Below are 18,006 nucleotides of genomic sequence, written 5' to 3' on the forward strand. Positions count from 1 at the left end.
CCACCTCTTTTGCAACATCGAGCAAAACGACACCAGGTCCAACTTGGCTTAGTTTTGTGTAAAATCTAGGTTTTTAAAAAGTATGCAAGCACGCCGTGTGTCAGCCCACTTCCCCAGCACCTGTGCCCTCCAAGGTGGTGTAGCCGCAAAAATAAGGATTATTGCAATTATTTCTGTGGTTCTACACCAGAACAGTGGCATAGAATTCCCTCTGTATCTTTTTGTCACTTTTCTTTTAACGGGATTTAAACCTTTTTTTTATATACTGTATGGGTCCAGGGGGTAAGAAATGGTCCTTCCTCCCCTAGTGCCACCCCTCACCTCCTGCTGCTGTATATAGAGACAGGTAGTGTTGTAGTGTCGAGAGCAGCGCACATACTGCGGCAGCAATTTCAGGCAGAAGATATGACTGCCAATGTGACATCAACACTGGCCTCTTTATACAAACAGCAGCCAGTGATGATCGATGGCACGGGAGTGCCAGTTGTTTTTTTTCTTTATACTGGACAATCCCTTTTAGGTCATAACACTTTCAAGAAATGTTATGGTTGTTTTTTAGTATACATGTTATGCTTGGTTGTGTTTTTACCTTTAGACCTCCTACACCTAAATGTGTGCAAATCACAGGCAGCAAACAACAGCTTTGTGGTCTGTTGTTTGAGGTCTTGTTGTAATTGACATGTTAGTTCCATTCATACTCCAATGACAAGAGAAAACACTGTCATGTGCAAGAATAGGACCTACTCTGAATTTTGCGGCCCAGGCAGATGGCTCATACATAGCCATGTTGAACATAAGGCCTATGTAAATGTGATATGTCTTGTTGTACATATTATTTATCCAATATTCCTGGGGGCTGTGTATGGTGTTTTTGTCATGGTACAAAATTTAATGGGGGGGGGGGGGGGTTTGCCACGGTCTTGACTGTGTAGGACACCGATATGCCTTTCCCTGCTTCATATTGTGCCCTCCCATCTGCCCCCCTTCATACTGTTGCCCCATCTCTTTCATACATTATCCCCCTGCAATTAGATCCCCTTCATACTATGGCTGTCCCAGCAGCTCCCCTCCATGCTGGGCCCCCCCAAAAGCTCCCCTTCAAACTATGCCCCTCCTCCCAGCAGCTCCTCTACATTCTTTGGCCTCCACCAGCAGCTCCCCTTTATACTTTACCCCCCCCCCTTCCCCCAGCAGCTCTTTCATACTGTGGCCACCTCTCTTCATTACTTAATAAAATAATAAAGACCAGATACTTACCTCCTCCCCTTCTCTCCTTCTGTGTGTCACATTGAAGCTGGCAGGCAGGATGACATCATATCATCATACCTGCTCCACACATAAGCTGATCACACAGGGGCAGATTTACTTACCTAATCCATTCACGATCCAGCGGCGCGTTCTCTACGGTGGATTCGGGTTCGGCCGTGATTCACTAAGGTAGTTCCTCTGACAACCACCAGGTGGCGCTGCTGCGCTAGAGTTCCCCGAGGCCCGCTGGAATGCCCTGAAGTTCACAGGCCTATTCCTGGTGAAGGTAAGTGCAAGTCCCGCAACACTTTTTTTTTTTTAAATGCGGCAGTTTCCGAATCCGTCGGGTTTTTGTTTGGCCACGCCCCCTGATTTCCGTCACGTGCATGCCGGTGCCGATGCGCCACAATCCGATCGATTGTGCCAAATCCCGGGGCAATACAGGGATAATCGGCGCAAATCGGAAATATTCAGGTAACATGTCGGGAAAACGTGAATCGGGTCCTTACTGAATGACCCCCACAGTCTCTGTGTAAATAAATAATTCCTTTATTAATATAGCGCACACAGGTTACACAGCGCTGATCAGAGCTTACCAAATCATTCCCTGTCTCCAATGGGGCTCACAATCTAATCTACTTACCAGTATGTTTTGGAGTGTGGGGGGAAAACGGAGGACCTGGAGGAAAGCCACGCAAAAACGCAGAGAACATACAAACTCTTTGCAGATGTTGACCCTGGGACTTGAACCCAGGTCCCCAGCGCTGTAAGGCTGTAAGCCACCATGCCGCCCCTCTGTGTCTGGAGGACAGGACATATCTCCTATTGGTGACTCTCCCACTGAATCCAGGATGATTGGGAGGTATTCTTGTATTATGCCATAGAATTATATGAACGTAGCTAAAAATCACAGCAACATGTGTTACTACTAAAGTTCTAAGTGTATCCCCAAACCTACAGTGCACAGTAGTCAGTATTTTATCTTGTTTTCCTTAGTACTTGTTTTAGCTGTGCTTATTTCATACTTGTGTGTAGTTTTGCTCTGCAGAGGGAGCCATAAATGAGGCTCAGATTGCAGTGGCAGATCAAGGATCATTCCTTTACCTGGAGATGTGCTCATCTAGGTGCAAGTGGGAAGGCACCTCCTCCCCCACCTCCTGCTGCCTCTAGAGCTGCAAGTGTTTCCCTGAAGAGGGGGCATATCAAGCTGCTCATTGCCCCCTGCATGAAAGGACTGGGAGGATCAGTGCCTAGGGAATCCCTCAGGAGATCTCATCAAACACCATGAAAGTGCAGCTGAAGGTAAGTTATAGTAACCATACTTTCCCTATAGAGTCATTTACCAGACAGGGAAACTTTTATATAGTGCTAGCCAGTTTGTATACAGCTAAGATTACACTGAGAATCCTAACATTCCCACAGCAGACTGTCTGTTATTAAAGCCATTCAGTGAGGATTATACATGTATACTTAACAACTAGTGATATTAATTCACTTCTCCGCCTAAAATAACAGTAGATTTTCCTTTTAGCTGACTGCTTGATAAGAAATGGATGTTATGTAACTAAATGATGTAGAAATACTAGGATTATGCACTGGTAATGACTAAAATGTAGGTACATCTGACACAGAAGCTTTGCTGTGGATTACAGAAAATACCAGATATTTGATGTTACTATGGCATCCTCATGATGTGTTACACATTTGGTTACCCTGCTACATATATACAACAAGATATATTATTACATACTGTTTGTCTATTGCTATAGATGATCTGCTATGCCATCTCTGGGTTTGCTTGCCTATTTTGTTATAAGAAAAAAAGGGTTCATCTACTGTTGCTGACAGCAGCGTTTCCATGGTAACCATACAGCTAGGATATGTATTGTTTATAACACAGTGATACAGGGAGATGTATTTAGTTTCTGATTTGTCTTTGATGGGTTTGTGAGTTTGAGTTTTATTTGCAGTGATTTTTGTGGGGTAATTTGCAGTGGGTTTGCAAAGTCGCACAAAAGTCAAACATTTTTGTGCAACTAGTTCCAAAGTATTTCCAAGAGTGGATTTGAGCCCACATTTCATTGAAGGGTTTTTCCCCCTTTAATGAAAATACCTGTACTAACCTCCTGTGGTGCTCCCGGTCTCCTGTACCGCTGTTTGTCTTCCAGGTGTTTGGAACACCCACCCGTCCCCTGTCCCAGCGCTGTATCAGATGCTGGGACCAGGGACGGGTTGGGCTTGCCAGGCAGTTGGAAGTTATCAGAGCAGAGGTGCCGTGCCCTTGTAAACAAAAGGAGGCATGGCTCCGATGAACGGCAGCGAGAGAGTACCTGAGGAGGTAAGATAGGTTTTTTTTTTTGATGCTGCTCTCCACCAGAGTATTTAATAAAGTTGGACGACCCGTTTTAAACTTAGGTTGAGTGCACATGAATACTAAATGCACACATTGTACAGGCGGGAGTCTTTGCTACTATACAGAAGTATAATGCAAGGGTTTCCTTTCTTCTGGATGGACTGCAGTGTCGGCAATGTAACAGTTAATACCGTCACTTTATTGAAAAAGGGTTAAAAACATAATACCCAGAAGTCACATAATCTGACGCGCTTTGGACCGTACATGGTCCTTAGTCGCAGCCTTAAAACATAGTGACATAATGCATGTTATGTACAAAAAGGAAGTGAACTTCATTGGACGTAACTCAAGTGAGTACCACCCACATAAGTTTGCAATGCTTTATGGCAGTGGTCTTGAACCTATGGCACGGGTGCCAGAGGTGGCACTCAGAGCACTTTCTGTGGGCATCCGGGCCATCGCCCCAGCACACCAGACAGGACTCGAAGAATCTTCCTGCAGTTCCAAGTAACTTAGAAAATGCTGCTTTCAGTCATATTTTGATACTTACTTCACTACTTGGGACTGTAGGAAGATGGAGAATAAATATACAAGGCCGATTTATCTTTGGAGGACCTCCTGCTGGCCCCTACAGGTCTACAGAGGGACACTGGAAAGAAGCTAAAATGATGCAAATTTTCCATCTTTATACTGTGTTGCTGTCCTCAGGAGTTCAATATGATTGTTGAAGAACATGGAGCAGTAAGTTAATTTTTGGTTGGCACCTCGCGATAAATAAGGGGGGTTTTGGGTGTCTTTTTGGGCACTCGGCCACTAAAAGGTTTGCCACCACTGCTTTATGGGATATTAGCCAACATAAGAGTATGCACAGTTGCTCACATTTTAAACTAGGGCGTACCTAATGTGAATACATACCAAGATACATATGTGCACAGAAACGTGCATGCAGACAAAAGACACCTCATATAGACACATTAATACAGATGTGTAAGGTCCATCGCGGAATGGGAAATTCGCCAAAATAAAAGTATGCACAGGCGTTCACATCTAGACAGAAACGTACCTAATGTTAATAAATCTTAGTCTTAGTTGGCCAAATTGGTAAGTGGAGTAGGAAGGCGCAACACTTTTAATTTTCAATGGGCAGAAATCTGACATAATTATGATGATGTTTTTGGAGCACTTTTAAGCAGGAGCTTCACTCCATCATGTCAGTGTAGTTTATTCTTTGCATTTCTGTAGTAGAAATCTGCACCCTTCGGAAGCAATAATAAACATATTTATGGATTCAAAATCCACAGGAGAACTCAGTTTGCAGTGTGGGGTTTTATAGCAGCATGTGGATGGGATCTGTACAAATTCTTCCACAATGTTGCTAATATAATATTCTGTGGGTTGGCAGCAAACCATTCCCCTGCAACAATCCTGTCCCTTTTAACTATGACCTTAAAGAGGTTTTCTGACCCCAATTAATGACCTAGTTGGAGTATGACACCTGGCATCATCAACAAATTATCCATTTTACAATATAGATAGAGCTGGAAGAACAGCGCTCCATCCATAATGATGTAGTGGCTGTGCCTGCTCACTGCAGGCACCACCCTTCCACAAGGGGTACATCATGCAATGATCTGCAAGACAGGTGTATATCTTTTCAACTTTGTGGCAATATCAGTGTAAGGCCCCTTCCACACTTGCGTTGCAGATCACGTCAGAGTTTGATCAGGGTGCGATCAGGGTTTGGTCAGTGAAAAAGTGACATTTTTCATCTGAGTGCAATCAGTTTTCAGTCAGAGTTTGTTCAGTGTCTCAGTTTTTCACACCCGTTTTCAATGCAATTTCAATGCGTTTTTCACGCGCAGATAATGCGCGTGAAATGGACTCAGGGCTGAGCTCTATCTTTTCTACGGCAATTAATACGTGAAAATGCGTTTTTGATGCATCTCCATAGACTTGCATGGTGCATTTTTCACGCGCGTGACTTGCAAAAGTAGAGCATGTCGAGATTTAAACGTGCATTTAAAAAAACCGCTCGTGTGCGCATGAAAAAAAATGCAAGTCTGAAAAGACCCATTGATTACAATGGGTCAGAGTGCAATGCAAGTTCTGCGCGTCAAAAGCACGCGCGTGAAAAATGCAAGTGTGAAAGGGGCCTCAATGTTGCCCTCTGAGGTATTGTTATTCTTCCTAATGTGGGCTATAACTTTGGAATGCTTTCCATATAAGGCTAGGGTCACATCATGTTTTCTTCATACGTTGAGCGTATATGGCAGGAAAGTGTGAATTTTAACATAAAGCATCTTTTTTGCCTACAATATATGTCATATACTGTGTAAAATACAGGATGGTTCACCTGGTTGGTAAAACACCCTGCCATCTCCTGCCCAGCTGCATATACACTCAGTGTAAGTCAGATGCGACATATTCCCTCCTCTGGCCTCCACTATCGCTTAGCAGGAGGGGGGTCCCTAGTGATGTCACTGTCCATATTGGGGGTATATGGAGGGGAAAGCGCCACAAACATTGGCAGCAACAGGATTGGGTGGTAGTAATGTGGGTTCGCGGTCTGCGCTTATTGATGACATTTGTTGTGTTTTTGGACTGGTTATATGGTATTTAGATAATTTACCGTATTTGCTATTATTTTAAAGTTTACTTTGTTTCATGAGTCTTCCAATAGTTCTACCAAGGAGTTTCCGACAAACTTTGTATCTGCATATCATCTGATAAGAGTTGCATAACCTCAATAAATTTTTTTTTTTTAATAAGTTATGTTTTGCTGTTTGATTTGAGTACATCACATTACAAACAGAGATAAAGGATCAAAACAAATTGTATTATTCAGGAAATATTCATATATTCTGTTCAAGGTGTTCTTACTAATGTTATCGTTTAGTTACGTTATCTACATTTAACAAAGGTGCCAAGTGTGAGAGTATAACCACCGGTGACAAGATGTAATTTATGTTCTAAGGTCCAACATGAGTAGAAGTGAATATAAACTCAAGTTTAGAAAGAAACCAGCATTCCTTTTCTTTCTTTTTTTTTTTTTTTTTTTAAAAAAAGAGAACCCTGCTTTGGAGGGGGGGGGGGGCATTTATGTAAAGGGAGACACTTGCTGTGGACATGTTATTATATATGGATAACAAATACAGGTGGTCCCCTACTTAAGAACACCCGACTTACAGACTACCGCTAGTTACAAACGGACCTCCGGATGTTGGTAAGTTGCTGCACTTTAGCTTTAGGCTACAATAAACAGCTGTAATAGTTATCAAAGGTGTCAGCAATTAACCCCTAGGCGCACCAGGACGTTATAGTACGTCCCGGTGGCTAGATACTTAGCGCACCAGGACGCACTATAACGTCCTGCTTCTGGCACCGGCTCACGAACGGAGCCGGTACCAGAAGCAGCGGCTGTCAGCTGTCTAGTACAGCTGACAGCCTGCGCTAACACCCGCGATCGGAGCCGACTCCGATCGCGGGTGTTAACCCCTTACACGCCGCGGTCAAGCATGACCGCGGCGTGTAAGGGTCTTCCCCCTATGGATCGGATCCCCCGTGCCGCTTACCGGGGGATCCGATCCTCTCCTGGGCAGCTCCGAGGACTGGCATGTGCCCCGGAGCTGCCCGGTTTCCATGGCAGCCAGAACCCTTCCGGGTCTGGCTGTAAACTGTCTGAGCATGCGCAAGCTTGCTCAGACAGTTTACACTGCTCTACAATAAAATAGTATTGTAGAGCAGTGTATTGAACTTAAACCAGTGATCAGAGTATCACTGGTTTAAGTTCAAGTATGTAGAAGTAAAATTATGCAAAAACACTTAACACTACACATTATAATAAATAAAAAATAAATACATAAAAATATAAGCCCCTAAAATGTCACTTTCCCATAAAAACACTTAATAAAGTATAAAAAACATAAAAACACAAAAAACCCCCGCATGTTTGGTATTGCCGCGTCCGTAACAATCTGCATAATAAAACAGAATTGTTACTGGACCCGCACGGTAAACGCCGGAGGAAAAAAACGCAAAAAACGTTCCGAAAAAAAGATAATTTTTAATTAATACCCTATAAAAAATGCTCTAAAAAGTGATTTAAAAAAGTTACGCAATCTAAAATAAGACCACTAAAAAGAACAATCCTTCTCGCAAAAAATAAGCCCTTAAACAGATTTGTGAGGTGAAAAATAAAAAAGTTATGCATATGAAAGACGGTGATGCTAAAATTAACAACAATTTTGCCAAATTACTTTTTATTCAGTAAAAATGGGAAAAAATTAAAAATATATATAAATGAAGTATTTTTGTAATCGTGGCGACCCATAGAATAAAAATAATATACTATTTTTATGGTATGGTTAACGGCCAAAAAAAAACCACATAAAAATGTTCCTAAAAATTGACGATTTTCATTTCCTCCACCAACAAAGCTTTAATTAAATCTCACCAATTAGCTATAGATGCCCCAAAATTATGTACAAGAAAAGTGCATCTCATGTGGCAAAAGAAATAAGCCCCTATAGGTCCTCAATAAAAAAAGAAAAAAATTATAGCCTGTACAATGTGACATAGCAAATCTGATTTGGATGGCGCCTCCTTCCCTTCTATGCCCGGCCGTGTGCCCATACAGCAGGTTACCACCACATATAGGGTATCGGTGTACTCGGGAGAAATTGGGTATCAAACTTTGTGGAGCCTTTTTTCATTTAATCCATTGTAAATGTTTAATTTTCCACCCAAAATGAGTGTATTGTGAAAAAATATTACAATTTTCAGACTGCACCTCCGTTTTGTTTTAACCCCTATAAAACACCTAAAGGGTTAACAAACTTCTTAAAAGTGGTTTTTCATACGTTGAGGGGTGTAGTTTCCACAATGGGGTAATTTATGAGTCTAGCTATTATTTAGGCCTCTCAGTGTCAATTAGAAGTTGAGCAGGTCCATCTAAGTACGGGTTTTGGTGATTTTACAAAAAATGTGAAAAATGATACCTAAATTCTGAGCCTCAGAACATTCTAGTAAAATATGTGGAATCTTAAAAAAACCATGCCAACATAAAGCAGACATTTGGGAAATGTAAGTTATGAATTTATTTGGGTGCTATGACTATCTGCATCAAAAGTAGAGAATTTAGAACGTTGAAAATATAGAATTTTTCCAATTTTTTGCCAAATTTTGTTTTTTTTCATAACTAAACGCAAAAGATTTCATCCAAATTTTTAAACTAATTTGAAGTACAATGTGTCACGAGAAAACAATCTCAAAATCCCCTGGATTTCTCATAGCGTTCCCACGCTATAACCACTTATAGTGACACAGGGCAGATTTGAAAAATGGGTCCGCGTCCTTTAGGCCAAAAGATGCTGTGTCCCCTAGGGGTTAAAGAGGACCTGTCACCCCGGAAAACCCACCCACCAAATGTGCCCGCCCATAATATTCCCCCCAGCCCCTTTCTCCCTAGCAATTTATTTTTTTAAATTTATGTGCAGTAAATTGATTTAAACTGATCCAACCTCTTACCAAATAAAGATCTGATCGTGTATCTGGTGTGCTGGCAGTCGGCGGTATTCATTAGGGGCTCTCCGCGATGCGACCGCAACGCACTAACAGCGGCTGCGGCCACGGCCTGGACTGACATGGCCGGCAGCGATGCGATGCTGCCGGCTTCTCCTACAATGTGACTGATGGCAGGGGCGTGCTGGGGGTGTGATACACGATCCGACCTCTTATTTGGTAAGAGGTCGGATCGGTTTAAATCGATTTACTGCACATAAATTTAAAAGAAAAACAGTGTTTACTACTTGTTGTTGGCCTATTGATTTCTATGACCTCAGTAACCCTCACTTGTGCACTGGCAGCAAGGTTTTTCATATCTTTTGTATTCAGTCTTTTGCCAACAAATCAATGGAAACTTAGTGCTAATTACTCTATATCTGCAGTTTTTTTAAGTGAATATCAGCTTTGCAGGATTATAATTATCAATTATATACTGTATCCCTGATAATATGTGTTATAAAATTCTTTGTTAACTAGACTGAATTATTTCCCCCCTCTTATAAATGTGTTAATTGTATCTTTCAACAAATGTTGAACATATTTTTTCAGACTCCCACCCCGCATTTGAAATTGATAACCTGACCTATCCTATGTGTGTGTCTACAACAGTTTAAAGTCTCTTGTGGTATGTCCATACCAATGGCTTTATACAGTATAAAATGGATAGTTTTCCGCTATACAAATCTGAACTATGAGTAATTAATTTGCTCAAAAGAATAGATATTAAGGGAAAGGGTGGTAGTAAATTAATATACAGTGTGTGTATATATACACTCACCAGCCACTTTATTAGGTACACCATGCTAGTAACGGGTTAGACCCCCTTTTGCCTTCAGAACTGCCTCAATTCTTCATGGCATAGATTCAACAAGGTGCTGGAAGCATTCCTCAGAGATTTTGGTCCATATTGACATGATGGCATCACACAGTTGCCACAGATTTGTCGGCTGCACATCCATGATGCGAATCTCCCGTTCCACCACATCCCAAAGATGCTCTATTGGATTGAGATCTGGTGACTGTGGAGGCCATTTGAGTACAGTGAACTCATTGTCATGTTCAAGAAACCAGTCTGAGATGATTCCAGCTTTATGACATGGCGCATTATCCTGCTGAAAGTAGACATCAGATGTTGGGTACATTGTGGTCATAAAGGGATGGACATGGTCAGCAACAATACTCAGGTAGGCTGTGGCGTTGCAACGATGCTCAGTTGGTACCAAGGGGCCCAAAGAGTGCCAAGAAAATATTCCCCACACCATGACACCACCACCACCAGCCTGAACCGTTGATACAAGGCAGGATGGATCCATGCTTTCATGTTGTTAACGCCAAATTCTGACCCTACCATCCGAATGTCGCAGCAGAAATCGAGACTCATCAGACCAGGCAACGTTTTTCCAATCTTCTACTGTCCAATTTCGATGAGCTTGTGCAAATTGTAGCCTCAGTTTCCTGTTCTTAGCTGAAAGGAGTGGCACCCGGTGTGGTCTTCTGCTGCTGTAGCCCATCTGCCTCAAAGTTCGACGCACTGTGCTTTCAGAGATGCTCTTCTGCCTACCTTGATTGTAACGGGTGGCGATTTGAGTCGCTGTTGCCTTTCTATCAGCTCGAACCAGTCTGCCCATTCTCCTCTGGCGTTAACAAGGCATTTCCGCCCACAGAACTGCCGCTCACTGGATGTTTTTTCTTTTTCGGACCATTCGTGCGTGAAAATTCCAGTAGATCAGCAGTTTCTGAAATACTCAGACCAGCCCTTCTGGCACCAACAACCATGCCACGTTCAAAGGCACTCAAATCGCCTTTCTTCCCCATACTGATGCTCAGTTTGAACTGCAGGAGATTGTCTTGACCATGTCTACATGCCTAAATGCACTGAGTTGCCGCCATGTGATTGGCTGATTAGAAATTAAGTGTTAACGAGCAGTTGGACAGGTGTACCTAATAAAGTGGCCGGTGAGTGTATATATACCAACCCCCTTGTGCTATATCATTATGCTATGCTAACTATTATGAAGTTAATGTTAAACGGCAGTTCAGTATGGCACTGTATTGCAATAGGCAGAAAAACTGTATTATACAGCTTTACCCATATCTTGCTGACAGAAAAACCTCTCAGATGTTTTGATCAATGCAAGTTGTTGAGGGCCAAAACCCAAGAAGAATTAGACAGACAGCCTTACACTGCACTGGATGCTGGATGATAAATCTGGTGCAGTATAACACTGTCTCCATGTACGTCAGCCTCTTAGGAGAAGATAAGGGGAGATGCTACAGAATTGTGAGCTCATGTTCTAATACCAGCACTTACTTTCAATCTGGTGACAGATGACAACTGAGCAAGGGAGACTCTATAACCCCTTGAGGAAATAACCATTTTGTAGTATAAGGCTCAGTCTGATTTTTTTTGGATTCTGACTTGCTTCGCTCTATATGGTTTTAACTTTTGAACACTGTTACTTAACAAAAGGATTCTGAGATTGTTTTTGTTGTGTTTTTTTTTTTTCTTGTATGTTGTACTTCATTTTAGTGGTTCAATGTTGGCTGATAAGTTTTGCGTTTTGCCATTTTCGAAATCCTAGCCTTTCAGGCAAATTGATTTTACCACCTAAATAAATTGCTGAATTACATTTCCCATATGCCTACTTTACATTTTCATCATTTTTAAAATGTCTGGATAATTTATTTTGATGTCACGCGGCAAATCGAATATAGCTTTTCTGGATTTTCAGAATTTACTATTTTGGGGATAATTATTGTTTTGAATGAAATTTTACATATTTTGCATTAACAACCCCCTACATAATAAACTCATTTTCAAATCTGCACCCCTCAAACTATCAGAAACAGCTTTTAGGAAGGTTGTTAACCCCTTGAGATCTTCATAGGAATTGAATCAAAATGGAGGTGAAATTTAGAATGGTCAAATTGTGTCGGTTATACCTTCATTTAGCCCTAAAATTTACACATTTCCAAAAGATAAAAATAGCAAACCCATCTTCCAATTTGTTATACAATTTCTCCCGAGTACATAGACCCCATAGACCATTACTTGTTTTATGGGTGCACAGCAAGGCGCACAAGGGAAGGAGCACCCTGCAGCTGCCAGGATTTTAGTTTTCCCATTGGCCCCTTTGCAAGCTATAAAATGTTAGCTTTTTCGCTATTGGGGCCATATGAAGGCTTTTTTATTTATTTATTTTTTTTTTTGCGGAATGAGATGCTTTTTCCATTGTTAACATTTTAGGGTTGGGAGCCCCTCTTGTTGAAAATTTAGGAACCATTTTTTGAGGGCAGGAGTAGAAAAGCATCAATTCTGTACTGGATTTTTTGCTTTTTTGGTGTTCATCGTATATGCCTAATGTTCATGCTATCTTTATTCTATGGGTCAATAAGATTACGGGGATACCATACTTGAATATTTTTTATTAGGTTTTACTAAATTTGACAAATAAAACCCCAACGTGGGGAAAAAATCTATCATTTGTGCATCGCTGTCTTCCAAGTGGCATAACATTTTTACTTTTTTGCCTATGGAGCTGGTTGATGGCTTGTTTTTTGCGGGACATGTTGTACTTTGCAATAGTATCATTCTGGAGTATAAATGTTTTTTCAAATGTATGAAAGGGGTAGGCTTGGAGACTGCGTCGGAGCTTCCCAAGGTTTGCAATAAATGACAGATTTGCAGGTGGTGGTATTGAGAGGGTCTGAAAGGGAAGTATTATCCTGGAGACGTGGTCTACCACATCTGCAAAACGAAATAGACATTTGATATGCCAGGGTCATAATGAAGGCTAGTTTTCTGCATAACAGATTATACTTCATAGTGTCGGTATTTAATATTCCATGTTGTGTACTGGGAATCAGGAAAAAAAATACAAATGCAGTGAAATTGGTGTAAAAAATGCATTTGCACCATTTTCTTGTGGGCTTGGATTTTACGCCTTTCACTGAGAGACCCAAATGACATGTCTACTTTATTAATTTGAGTTGGTACGATCATGGGGATTTCGGGACACCGGGTCTCGCTGTTGTGGGTGTCAGGCTGTGATATCACAGCCCAGACCCGGCACTAACACCCGGCATCTGAAAAACTCTGATCCAAGGTGTTTAACCCCCAGCGTGGATCGGACCTCCCCCCCCCCCCCCCCAGATTGCTTACCGGGGGATTCAATCCCTCCTGCTGCAGCCCTGGGTTCCGATGAGTGACCCGGGGCTGCCGGCTCAGCATGCTCAGTTACTTACATTATACACTGCAATACAAGTGTATTGCAGTGTAAAGGCTTAAACAAGCGATTGGATGATCGCTTGTGCAAGCCAAAGGATGGAAAATGTAAAAAAAGTAAAAAAAAAAAAAAAGATTAAATCATTTTCTACTAATAATTAAATAAATAAAATAAAAGTCCCATAATCTCTCTAGTTACACATATAATGCAAATAAAGTATATAAAACACAAAACAAGTACATATTTGGTATCACCTCGTCCGTATTAATCTGTACAATAAATCTAAATCAATATTGAACCCGCTCGGTGAACAACGTAAAAAAAAACATGAAATACTTCCTGTAATATACAATTTTTCATCAAACACCATCACAAAAAAATGTTCTAAAAAGTGATAAAAAAAAGCTACATTCCCTAATATGATACGACTGAAAAGAACAACTCTTTTCACAAAAAATATGCTCTCAACCAGATCTGACAACAGAAAAATACAGAAGTTATGGCCCTGAAAAGTTGTCGATTGTAAAAACAATGCGATTTTCTCCAATATTTGGTTTTGCTCAGTAAAATTGAGCAAAGATAAGAAACTATATAAATGAGGTATCACCGCAATCATCAGAAACTAAAGATAAAATATTATTTTTACGTTACGGTGAGCGGGAGAAAAAAAGTGATAAAAATCCAAAATAAAAATTGATGATTTTGTTTATGTCCCCCTTGAAATAGTTAATAAAATCTCATGAATAAGCTATACACCCCAAAATGAATTATCTATACATTGTATCTCATCCTGTAAATAATAAGCCCTCATATGTTCACATTAACAAAAATTAAAAATTAATATTAATAGCTTGTACAATGTGACAAAACAAATCTGCTGTGAATAGCGCAGCTTCCATTCTATGTCCGGCCGTGCGCCCACACAGCAGTTTACCACCACATATGGGGTATCAGTACACTCGGGAGAAAATGGGCATCAAACGTTTTACTTCCTGCCTGGAAAGTAGAACATTTCAAACTTTGAAAATGAAGAATTTTTTCACTTTTTTTTTTTTTTTAGAGCAAAAACGCAAAGGTTATCACTTAAATTTTACAACTAACATGAAGTATAATCTCAAAATCACTTGGATATGTTAAAAGCGTTCCGAAGTTATAACCAATTATCATGAGACATGTCAGATTTGAAATATCGAGCCTGGTTATTGAGATGAAAACTAGTGTCGGTGATAAGGGGTTAATAACAGTAATAGGGAAAGGGGGTGATTTAGAATTTTTAGATTTTTTTTTTTAAACTGTTTTTCAGACCCCCTAGGGTACTTTAACCCTAGGCTGTCTAATCAATCCTACCATATACTGCCATACTACAGTATATAGGGATTTTACACATCATCTATTTACAATGTACAAATAGCACATTGTAATTGATGAGTTAAAACCAGAGATCCTCGAGTCTTTTGATGCCTGAGGCTGTAATGGTAACCAATCGCTGACCCCCTAAAATTCCCCCCCCTTCCCCACGATGACTTCACAGGGGGCGGCAATCAACTGTGAGATGGTGCCACTGGGATTCGCCGGAGGCATTTACAGTGTTCAGCCCGTGAGCCCTCTTCATACACCCGCAGCCGACGTGTGATGTACAGATACATCATTCGTCAGCTAAACACAGTAGTTCACTGTTCCTATGAACTATTCCACTTTCAGGAATAGTTCTCTTGGTCGCTAATGCTACATTGAGTATTATTCTATTGTTTTAATAGCAGGAGCCTCTGTTGGGAATGGAGACTACTGAGAGTACCAGCAGTAGTGTGGGCTGACACTTGCCTAGGTATGCCGAGCAAGTGATTTGGTAACAGATGGCAGTGACAGCTGCCAATCTGCTGCGATTGTTACACCCCTGTGTGTACCGCCTAGGCCCTGGAAAAGACTCGCTGATATTGGTAAAGATGGTATGATGTGTACGGTATAAAACATAACTTTTATTCAGCTGACTGTAACAAAAGAGCAGTAAATTTACCTTGCTCTGCAATTCAGAAGTTGTGCAGTTTATGTTGCACAGTGATAGTTATGAAAATGCATTTCAATTTCACTGCATTTTATAAGTTTTTTTTTCCAAAATAACAAGCCCTGATATATTTCTGTAAATAGAAAAGTAAAAAAGTTTTTTTTATAATTTGAAAGGAGGCAGCAGAAACACAGAAATGCCAGATGCAAAATGAGCATTGACAGCAAGGGGTTAAATGAGAAAATACTATAGTGGATAATATAATAAATAGAGATGAGCGAACATACTCGTCCGAGCTTGATGCTCGATCGAGCATTAGCGTACTCGTAACTGCTCGTTGCTCGGACGAGTATTTCGCCCGCTCGAGAAAATGGCAGCTCCCGCCGTTTTGCTTTTTGGCGGCCAGAAACAGAGCCAATCACAAGCCAGGAGACTCTGCACTCCACCCAGCATGACGTGGTACCCTTACACGTAGATAGCAGTGGTTGGCTGGCCAGATCAGGTGACCCTGGGATAGACTAGCCGCTGCCCGCGCTGCTCGGATCATTCTCTGTCTGGATGCCGCTAGGGAGAGAGCTGCTGCTGCTCAGGGAAAGCGTTAGGGTGTTCTATTAGCTTACTGTTAGGCAGGAGTGATTCTAAAAGAACCCAACAGCCCTTCTTAGGGCTACAATAACGTTATAATTTTTTTTTTTTTTTATTTGCAGCTAGTACCATATTGTGAGGAATTAGCAGGGGGACTTGCTACCGTTGTGTTTAGCTCTTAGTGACACACATATCCACCTCAAACACCAAAGTGGGAAAATTTATTAGGGGTTTGAGTAGAATTAGGCACAGTCTGCCAGTTTCTTTTTATTTTACGTTTATTTTTTTCATAACTCAGCGTCATCTCATCTGGCATAGTAGTGTGCTGTAATACTTGGCTAGAAAATAGCCATAGCAATAGGATAGCATCGTTTGGTTTTAAAAACTAAAAAACACAAAAAAAAAAGTGAAAAAAAAAATACAAGTTATAACTCTCATTTTCAAAATGTTTAACCCGAGGGCTAGGGGTAGAGGACGAGGGCGGGGACGTGGGCGTCCAACTACTGCAGGGGTCAGAGGCCGTGGTCCTGGGCGGGGTGAGACACCACCTGCTTATGAGGGAGCAGGGGAACGCCGCAGAGCTACACTCCCTAGGTTCATGTCTGAAGTTACTGGGAATCGTGGTAGAGCACTGTTGAGGCCAGAACAGTGCGAACAGGTGATGTCGTGGATTGCCGACAATGCTTCGAGCAATTTGTCCACCAGTCAGTCTTCCACGCAGTCCACCCATGTCACCGAAATCGGCACTCCTCCAGCTCCTGCACCTCAGCCTCCTCCCCCCCAGTCTGCCCCCTCCCAGCAAAATTTGCCATTTGAACCGGCATACTCTGAGGAACTGTTTTCTGGACCCTTCCCACAGTCACAAACCACTTGTCCGGTTGCTGCTGAACAATTTTCCGATGCCCAGGTTTTCCAACAGTCACAGTCTGTGGGTGATGATGACCTTCTTGACGTAGTGGAAGTGTGTAAAGAGGTGTCCGACGATGAGGAGACACGGTTGTCAGACAGTGGGGAAGTTGTTGTCAGGGCAGGAAGTCCGAGGGGGGAGCAGACTGAGGGATCGGAGGATGATGAGGTGACAGACCCAAGCTGGGTTGAGAGGCCGGGTGAACACAGTGCTTCTGAGACGGAGGAGAGTCCTCGACCAGAACAGGTTGGAAGAGGCAGTGGTGGGGCCAGACGGAGAGGCAGGGCCAGAGCTGGTGCATCAGCGCCAAATGTGTCAACTAGTGAAGCTCCCGTGGCGAGGGCTCCTGCGGCGAGGGCTAGATTTTCAGAAGTCTGGAGGTTCTTTAAGGAAACACCGGATGACCGACGGACTGTGGTGTGCCACATTTGCCAAACCAGGATCAGCAGGGGTTCCACCACTACTAGCTTAACTACCACCAGTATGCGCAGGCATATGAATGCTAAACACCCCACTCAGTGGCAACAAGCGCGTTCACCTCCGGCCGTGCACACCACTGCTCCTTCCCCTGTGTCAGCTGATAGTCAGCCCCCTGCCCAGGACCCTGCCACAAAAACCCCATCGTCACCTCCACGATCCTCCACAGCATCCACCAGCGTTCAGCTCTCCATACCCCAGACGCTGGAGCGGAAACGCAAATATAGTGCAACCCACCCGCACGCCCAAGCCCTTAATGTGCACATCTCCAGATTGCTAAGCCTGGAGATGCTGCCCTATAGGCTAGTAGAGACCGAGGCCTTTCGCAGCCTCATGGCGGCGGCCGCCCCTCGGTATTCGGTCCCCAGCCGCCACTACTTTTCCCGATGTGCCGTCCCAGCCCTGCACCAGCACGTGTCAGACAACATAATCCGTGCCCTGACCAACGCCGTTTCTGACAAGGTCCACCTGACCACGGACACGTGGACGAGTGCTGCCGGGCAGGGCCACTATATATCTCTGACGGCACATTGGGTTAACTTGGTGGAGGCTGGGACCGAGTGTGACCCTGCGGCTGGTCATATACTGCCGACGCCGAGGATTGCGGGGCCTACCTCGGTCCAGGTGTTTGAGGCCTACTATGCCT

At 42.5% G+C, this 18,006-nt stretch overlaps 1 protein-coding gene across 1 annotated transcript in view; it reads left to right on the forward strand.

The window, feature by feature from the left end:
* The first annotated feature begins 2,329 nt into the window (after positions 1-2,329).
* TRPM6 (transient receptor potential cation channel subfamily M member 6) overlaps positions 2,330-18,006 on the forward strand; it is a 127,695-nt gene continuing 112,018 nt past the window's right edge. Inside the window, exon 1 of the mRNA XM_072150941.1 lies at positions 2,330-2,550. Coding sequence (XP_072007042.1) covers positions 2,533-2,550 — 18 coding nt within the window. The 5' untranslated portion in view covers positions 2,330-2,532. The remainder of the gene's footprint in view (positions 2,551-18,006) is intronic.

This window comes from Engystomops pustulosus, chromosome 1 (assembly GCF_040894005.1).
Source record: "Engystomops pustulosus chromosome 1, aEngPut4.maternal, whole genome shotgun sequence".
Classification (NCBI taxonomy): Eukaryota; Metazoa; Chordata; class Amphibia; order Anura; family Leptodactylidae; genus Engystomops; species Engystomops pustulosus.